The sequence below is a fragment of the Argiope bruennichi genome, chromosome 2, assembly GCF_947563725.1.
Source record: "Argiope bruennichi chromosome 2, qqArgBrue1.1, whole genome shotgun sequence".
NCBI lineage: Eukaryota > Metazoa > Arthropoda > Arachnida > Araneae > Araneidae > Argiope > Argiope bruennichi.
The window spans coordinates 119,071,808-119,081,450 of record NC_079152.1 but is presented as its reverse complement, the minus strand read 5'-3'; the positions used below and the strand labels follow the sequence as shown (position 1 = coordinate 119,081,450).

The 9,643-nt window shown below is 33.0% G+C and overlaps 1 protein-coding gene across 1 annotated transcript; it reads left to right on the top strand.

Annotated features, from left to right (window-relative positions):
• Nucleotides 1-4,683: 4,683 nt before the first annotated feature.
• Nucleotides 4,684-6,390, top strand: LOC129962304 (uncharacterized). The gene is made up of 2 exons (XM_056076051.1): nucleotides 4,684-4,830; nucleotides 5,701-6,390. Exons 1-2 carry the CDS (start codon nucleotides 4,684-4,686, stop codon nucleotides 6,388-6,390), a joined length of 837 nt encoding a protein of 278 aa, XP_055932026.1.
• The last annotated feature ends 3,253 nt before the right edge of the window (nucleotides 6,391-9,643 follow it).

Genomic DNA, 9,643 nt, shown 5'->3' with positions numbered 1-9,643 from the left:
AAGAAAGTAGTTATAAATGTAGACGTGCGTTTTCTAATTAAGCTTTTTAAATTAATTTACAGATTGTTTCAACATCTGTAATATCAAAGTCTCACTACTAATAAAAATCATTACATAAGAAAAAAATGTAATAATTTTGTTAATAAGCTTTAAAATATTAACTTATCTAAGAGTAATAATTTATTTTTAAAAAGAACTATATTTATAAGATTCAACATTCAATAATATTTAAATAATATGTAAAAAAAGAACATATGTAATTTTTCAAAAACACTGCCATAGTCATTTGTCAAAATGTATTCTTCGGATAAAAAATGGGGGAGGATGTGGGAAAGGAAAGAATAAAGCGGCACCAAACGAATTAAAAAGCGATGTTAATTAATTATGCAAAAACAATAATTCCATTGAAAATACTAATTAAAATTTTAATATAAGTAATAAAATTATATAACTAAGAAAATTTGGGGAAAATAATTCAAAATAATATCTTTAAAAAAAAATCAGAAGTTTTTAATAATTGATCAGCTAGCGTAACATTTACTAAACAATGGTTTCATCAACGTTATCGGCAGACATCCCGACATGCGCAGAATGGTTGAAAATTGAACAGAAACAGTTTGTTTGGTACCTGACACATGACCGTGAATTGACCCCATTGACAACTTTCAGTGGAAAAAACAAGCTTTCTACACCCTTCGTCATATTTCTGATAGGATTCCTTTCTGACGTCTCTTTGAATTGATGTTATGAAGCTACTTACAATTTCATCACACTTCTTTCTATATTTCAATACATTTGATATATTATCTAGAGTACAAATAATGAATTATGTATGCTAATACTTAATCTAAACTAAGAAATCTATATTTTTTGCCTAATGTAGATCCAATTCCCCTGTTGTACAATCATACACCAGAATAGGGAGAATAATGTCCTACTCGCCATATAAGTGAAAATAAAGTATAGGGAAAGGCGGTATGCAAATAGATGAGAGATTATGCGGAGAGTTTAATGATACTATGAAACTTGAATTTGTTAAGAAGGTTCGCTCGTGCAGTAAACAATTAAGTTCTTAAAATTTGATATTTACTTTTGTGGCGGTAACTTCATAAGCCAGATAACAACCTCCGGACAAGAGTGTACACTTTTGTCTAGTGGCTTTGTTATTCGCCTATGAACCCTAACGTTGCGAATTCGAACCTCAAACTTGCACACTTTCTTTGTGAAAAAGCTAATTATTCTAGACATGTTTTAATTGAAGGTTTAAAGTTTTCAACAACTCTGTTTCAGGAAAATATCTTTTTTCATCAATTTTTAAGGCTATTTATGACGGAACACTAACATTTGCTGTACACTACGTATCGTTATAAGATGAAGAAAATGTCCATGTACCTGTTAGTGCCCTTATGTTGGAAATATCTAATTTTGGGTATTTTTGTTTATCTGTCTTGATATGTGCTTCTCTATATGTTTATATACATTCATATTATCATGTGAATTCATATTCTTTTGTGGATCATACTCTTGTGGTGGACCTGCTTTCATCAAAACGGCGTCACTGTTTAAGTTACGTGATCCTGCAAGCGATTTATTATACGTGCACGAGATTTTATTCTACTGCATTTTTAACTGCAACTGTATCTTTCTTCTTCTTAATGTTTCCGTAAAATAAAGTTGTTATTTTTGTTAAGCCGTCATCCAATTTGAATATTATAGCCAACATCCACATTGGTGACTCGAAAAGCAAATGAAATCATTTCCGATTTTGAAAAATAATTAAATGAAGTCATCAGAAAATTCTGAAAAAATGGCGAACCTGATCGTTTAACGAAAAACAACGTTATCTATTGCTCTCACTCGAAGCTTTCGAAACCCATCATCATCAAAATCCTCCGAATCCCATCTTCAAAAATTTTACGTCAATAAAAAAGAAGAAGTTTTTCTGCTTACGATAGTAAAAATATTTTTGAATCCGTCCTATAATTCAAAAGTTATAACCAAGTAAAAGTCTTCATAGACGGTAATTGGAACTCTTCATTGAAGCAATTCAAGTAAAAAATTGGGAAATACAATAAGACTTTTTCATCACTCAAAACCTCTCTGCATCAAATGAAAACAATAAGTAAGTTGCCTTTTATCAAAAATTAGGAAGAATTATAACTGTTTTTAGTGTTTTCTGATCTTATTTAATCTTTAACAGTAGTCCTATGAAACCTTCAAAAGTCGCCCTATAGCGCCAATGTTTACTTTTGATTCACGCCAAAACCGAATTTTCTCCATAGACTCAGTACTAAAAGTTTGGCATCGTTGAACTATATTTGGCGAGTTTTCGAACATTTGGTAACATTCAGATTTTTTAAGCTAAAAAAAAAAAAATCTAAAATTTAGCGAATAGTTAATGATCTATAGTGAATTCGACCTCGCTTATTTCAAACATGTCTAATGATAATCAAGATTCCGCCAGCAATGACGTCACAATTTCTCGTGTTGGCATCAAATTACCGCCTTTTTGGAAGGCTAATCCTGCATTATGGTTTGTACAGCTCGAGGCACAATTTGTCTTGGCCGGAATTACTGCTGATGATACCAAATTTAATTATGTTATTTCTGCAGTTGATTCTGATATTTTAAATTCTGTTAGTGACATAATCTTGAAACCGCCCGATAATGATAAATATACTATTTTAAAAAAACGTTTGATTGAATTACATTCCGAAAGTGAGGCTTCAAAAATTCGTACACTCTTGCAAGGATTGGAGCTTGGCGATCCGAGGCCATCTCAATTGTTAACACGCATGAAGGCCTTGGCTGGTGAGACTGTTGGCGAACCACTATTGAAATCCCTTTGGCTAGGTAGACTTCCAAACGGCACTCAAACGATCTTGGCTGCTTTGAGAGAAGATTTGGGTGGCATCCATCGCAGATAAAATTAGTGATTTGACATGCCATTCAAATATTAATACAGTTAAGGCTACACCTACAACTTCCGACACCCGAGTTACTCAACTTGAGCAGCAAGTCGCTCAGCTAACTATATTGGTTGGCGAGCTCACTTCAACAATACGCCAAACACGTTCGCCAAGTAGGAATAGACAGTTTAGCTAAGGACGCAGCCGCTCTCGAGACCGGTTCTGGAAATATAAAGAACCTTCAAATGGCATCTGCTTTTATCATACTAATTTTGGCAAAAATGCAAAAAAATGTAATTTACCTTGCTCTTTCAATTCTAAGGAAAACTAAATGAGCGATCGTCCACTAGCCTTGGAAACGATCGCTTCATAAATCGAATCATGTTGGCCGATAAAAATAGTGCATTGAATTTTTTAGTGGATACTGGGGCAGATGTGTCAGTTTTGCCGAAACATTATGCTCCAAAAGCCGCTCCCTCAAATGAATTACTTCTTATAGCCGCTAATGGTACAAAAATACCGACTTTTGGTCGAAAGCACCTGACTCTAGATTTGAATTTGCGTCGAACTTTTACTTGGTCTTTTATAATTGCAAATGTTAATCAACCAATAATCGGTATTGACTTCTTGAAACACTACAATCTTTTGGTGGATGTTAAAAATGGCTGTTTGATTGATGGCATAACTAAATTAATTACGCAAGGCAAATACACAAGCACTAAATCACTAACGTCTGGTATATCAATATTGCTTGGTGATTCAGAGTTTTACGGAATTTTATCTCAATTTCCGGAACTCACCAATCCCTCTCAGCCAATGAAAAATAATAAGCCCACTAAAATCCATCATTTTATTGAAACAACTGGCCAACCAGTATTTTCAAGACCTCGTCGCTTATCTCCCGAGTTGCTTAAAATAGCACGTCAGGAATTTGAATTTTTAATATTTCAAGGGATTGTGCGTCCTTCTAGCAGCTCTTGGGCAAGTCCTCTACACATTGTAAAGAAATCTAACGGCGAATGGAGACCCTGTGGTGACTACCGTCCTTTGAATGCAATTACCATTCCTGATAGTTATCCGGTACCTCATATCCAAGATTGTACTCAAATTTTATCCAATAAGACCATTTTTTCCACCCTAGATTTGAAGAGGGCTTATCACCAAATTCCGGTTAATCCGGCTGACATACCAAAAACAGCTATTACAACTCCATTTGGTCTTTTCGAATATGTTTTTATGCCCTTTGGCTTACGAAACGCCGGCCAAACGTTTCAACGCTATATCCATCAAGTTTTGTCTAACTTTGATTTCTGTGTGCCGTATTTTGATGATGTACTAATTGCATCGAATAACGTAGAAGAACATAAACACCATTTAAAGCAAGTATTTGAGCGATTTTCTCAGCATGGTTTAAAACTCAACCCTTTGAAATGTGTTCTTGGACAACCGTCAATAAAGTTTTTGGGATGTCTGATCACATCAGAAGGTGTCAAACCTCTACCAGAGAAGGTTGAGGCTATTTCTCAATTTCCTAAACCTCAAACTATTACTGAGCTTAAGCGTTTTTTTGGCAATGCTTAATTTTTATCGTCGTTTTTTGCCTAATGCCGCGCAAACACAAGCTAGTTTACATGAACTTTTAAAAAATTCGAAAAAGAACGATAAGCGACCAAGACAGCTAGACATCTCTTTGGAAGCTTTTGAGAAATGCAAAGCTGATATTGCTAACGCAGCTACTCTTACTTTCCATGAACCTAATCAGCAACTATCCATCATGGTCGATGCTTCTGACTTAGCTATTGGAGGCGTCCTTCATACTACTACATCCAATGGTCAAAAACCACTTGCATTTTATTCGCGGAAACTTTCACCTTCAGAACGTAAATATAGTACGTATGATAAGGAACTTTTGGCGATATATGTAACCATTAAACATTTCCGATACTTACTGGAAGGTCAAAATTTCATAATATTTACTGATCATTGACCTCTAACATTTGCGTTTACTAAAAAATCAGATTCTTCTTCTCCAAGACAGCTAAGATATCTCGATTTCATATCTCAGTTCAGCACTGATATTAGGCCCATATCGGGTTCAAAAAATGTAGTTGCCGACACATTGTCCAGAATTAATGGCGTGCAATTACCAAAAGTTGATTTTTCGGCCTTGGCGAATGCACAAGCTTCTGATGCAGAACTCCAAAAAATTTTATCAAAGAATGACATGTCACTTGTTTTATAACCTCTCTCGACTGATCCTACTTCATTGAAACTCTACTGTGACGTCAGGAAAGACATAGTCAGACCTTATGTACCAGAGAATTTCAGAAAGATAATTTTCCAATCTTTGCACAATCTGTCTCATTCAAGTATCCGTGCAACTAAACGTCTTATTTCGGAGAGATTCGTATGGCCATCTATGCAAAAAGACATTTCAAATTGGACTCGTTCATGTCAAAATTGTCAAAGATGCAAGGTAATTCGACACACCAATAGTCCCCTGAAATCTTTCCATCTGCCTTCAGCGAGATTTAGTCATGTTCATCTTGATCTCGTAGGACTTCTTCCACCTTCAAATAACTGTGAATACTTACTAACCTGTATAGACCGTTTCACACGATGGCCTGAAGCAGTTCCCATCTCTGACATTTCTGCCGAAACCGTTGCGCGTGCATTCATTGGTCAGTGGATCTCACGCTTCGGTTTACCTTCAGTCATCACGACGGATCATTGACGACAATTCGAAAGCAATTTGTTTTCCTTGCTGAGCAAACTTCTGGGTGTCCAAAAGATCAGAACAACTCCTTATCACCCATCTAGCAATGGAATTGTTGAGCGATTTCATCGTTCTTTAAAGCAAAGTCTCAGATGTCACGCACCCACAAAATGGACTGAATCAATTCCACTTGTTTTACTTGGACTCCGAACGGCATTAAAGGAGGATCTGCGGTGCACATCAGCAGAATTGGTTTATGGCTCAACACTGAGACTACCTACGGAATTTTTTGAGACCCCTTCACTTAACGTCGAACCTCACGATTTTTTAAGAAATTTACGAACTGTGATGGAGCAACTGAAACCTGCACCAGCTGCATCTCACGATAATAAAAAAGTATTTATACATCCGGCTTTAGAGTCTTGCAGTCATGTGTTCGTGCGCCACGACGCAATTAAGAAACCCGTGCAAGCACCATATGATGGCCCTTACTGTGTACTCAGACGTACTGATAAAACTTTTACAATTGAGAAGAACGGTAAAGAATCCACGATCAGCATTGATCGTGTGAAGTCTGCGTTCTTCGAAAATTATCATCAGTCACCTGCACCAATCATATCACCACCATCAGCCGCAGTTCCATCTTCAAAGCAGTCAGTACTTGAACCTTCTTTGTCGACTCCTGAGTTACCTTCGAATACTGCTCCACCACCTTGTGTAACCAGATCTGGCCGTCGTGTACGCTCTAATCCTCGTTATCTCTAATCCAGTGCCTGCTGCATTCCAGAGGGGGGAGTACTGTGGTGGACCTGCTTTCATCAAAACGACGTCACTGTTTAAGTTGCGTGATCCTGCAAGCGATTTATTATACGTGCACGAGATTTTATTCTACTGCATTTTTAACTGCAACTGTATCTTTCTTCTTCTTAATGTTTCCGTAAAATAAAGTTGTTATTTTTGTTAAGCCGTCATGCAATTTGAATATTATAGCCAAAATCCACACTCTTTTGATTTCTGGAGGTTTTAGTTGGATTCTGGTGATAGGAAAAGTCTAGACAGCAAAGCAGGTAATTTCAGTGTATTAAAATAACTTATAAAACCAGGAAACAATGTTAATCCAGAAAGATGCATTTCATTGTTATGACAATTATCCGAAGTGGTCATCCCAAACTTTCTCGCATGTACTCTAATAAAATTGAATTTATGTTTTATACACGTTTTTTCCCAACTGATTGAAACCAAAATTTGACATGGAACTACAATTGTGCTCATAAAATCACGTATGAAAAATCGATATATTTAAGTCATTGCATTTTTGAATTATCAAGTTTATATACTTCTAAAAGCGCAGTCCCGTAGTCGTTCAACCTCTCGTTGGATTTGGCTCAAAATATGATAGGTGTATACAATGCGGATGATAAATCTGTGTACCAAATTTTGTTCTATCTAACTCTTTATGTTTTGTAGTTATAGAGTTATCTTGTATTCGGGCAGCTGCCAAATAAATTTCCTATGAATGGATTTCGTTCAAAATTTAATAGAAAACTACAAATTTGGAATAAATGTCATATACCAAATATCATCCATCTAGTTCAAAATGTTTTTGAGTTATTGTATTCATAGATAGGCAGATGCAATTACAAAATTGTGTTTTTCGGAGTTAGGGAATTTTGAAACGGAAAATTCTTCAAAATCTTGAGGTCGAATTTTTTGTCAATTACAATATTTTCTCTTTGTATGCTTCTTATACGAGAATATAAAAATGATTATTAATTTTCTTGGTTTCCAGTGAGGACTGCGTGCAACGAGTTCTGTAATTGATTTCTTCTACTCCGTTGTTTCCAGATACATAGACATTTTTCTGAAAATCGAACGCATGTGTTATTATTTCAACTACGTCAAAATATCAAGGAAAATATAGGTCTCAAATCTGCCCCATTCAAGATTTCCGTAGTTGAATTCAATAAAGACAACCGTTTACAAGTGTTATGTTATTCATTAAAGGTAATTATTTAGAATGTGAGGGATTTCAAAGTGATTGCTCACTTATTAATATTATTTTTTTTCTCTTATTTACTTGATATAATAAACATTTTATTTGAAAAAAAAATGTTTCTTTAATAGAATAATATGAAGTGCGCTGATAAATTACATTACAATAAAAAAGTAGGAATTTCTGAACCTAATCATGAGCTTTAGAAACTTGTTATGGTAGGAAATAATTTTACTGTTATTTTCTATTGCTAGCTACTTTTTTAAAAAAAATTTCATAGGTGTGAAGATGAAATTTAAAAATTGATTTCATGTTTGCTTTTTGATAAGACAGAGTTCAGAAATTTCGTTCAATTGTGTGCTTCTAATGACAATACAGTAGTTTACTATTGTCAGAACTTAATTTCCAATTAGTCGATTCATTTTAGTTAAATTTTTTTTCCACGTCAGTGATTCCATTTGGTAATTAAAAAAGATTTAAGAAATTAAAAAAAAAAAGATTGTATATTGTTTATGAAAATAGATATAAGATTTAAAAAAAAATATTGTTTTATTTATACTTTTTATAATCCAAAATAGCTTTGTAATATATGCAAATGGTTATAAATATTGCAAGAATTTTTCCGGTGCATGGTATTTTAAAATGAACTATTGAATTACATTACTAAAAATAAGGAAAAACTGTATTAAGTCTTATTTTATTTATAAATTCAACAGTTTATAATATTTATATATATTTACAATGATAATTATATGAAAACTATGATGACATACTAATGAAACAATCAAAAGAAATCAACTGCAAACTAAAAAAGAAGGAAAACTTACAAAGAATGTTCCAGAAAATGTCTATTATAGCAAATTGCTCCTAAACTAATCTACATGGATGTTATCTTTAGCTGGCAAACCTTTTAGTGTTTATTTATTTTTTATTTCAAAGAAAAATTTGTTGCTAAATGAAATGCTAAAATAAAATAAAGGACGAACAGATATCGGAAACTGATAATAAATTATCATACATGCGTGTTTTCATATCCCTTGAATATAATGTTTATTTAAAAAGAATGCAAATATAGATAAAACAAAAAGTAATTTTATTGAATTTGGTTAATTCAATTGCTTTTAAATCGAATTCGCCGAAAATCTGAATTTTTCTCCTCCTATTTTCTGGCAGCACATTATTAAAATGTTGCCTATAATTCGATTTTATTTTGATTGATTTGAAATCAAAACTAAAACTGCAATTTTTTTATTTATGAATTATTTATATTAGTTGCGCAGCAATATACTCAATCAGACAAGAAATAAAAATACTTCACACTTTTTATAGAACTTTGAACATAATGTGAAATATGATATTTAATTTGAAGAAATATTTTTGAAATTATTATATTCTAATTGTCAAATAATGTTTTCAATTATAAAAAAGACTACTTATTTATTTATAAAATAAATCTTTAAAATTCACCAATTTATTCATCAAGAATATTTATTGCAAATAAATTATTATGTCTTTATTTATAAAAATTATTAAATATAAATCAAGAAGATTAATTTGAATTTGATATTGCCATTTTTTTCTTTCTTTTTTCATTTATAGACATAGTTTTCTTAATTTGAACTTTGGATGAATTGAGTTTTTACAACTTTCCCTTTTGATTCGAGACAGTTAAGTTTCATATGACATTAATTCGTATACACATTAATGGATGCCTGGAGTTCTCGGAGTGCTTACGCTGAAAGAAACGTCAAAGCATCATGGTATAAAGCATATGATTCACAGAATATTTTTAATCTCAATACTTTTTAAATATCTATACATAGTGTAAAATGAAGTATCCTGAAAGTGTCTGCATATTTGAAAGAAAAAAACTCAAGAAATACTTAACTGATATTGGTGATATTTGTACCATTTTGTAGGGCATTTGCTGGGGAAGGTTTTAGTATATTAAAGGCATATCAAAATAAAATAAAAAAGTTTTATAATTGCGATTTTAATTATTTTCCTACTACGATAAAACATTAG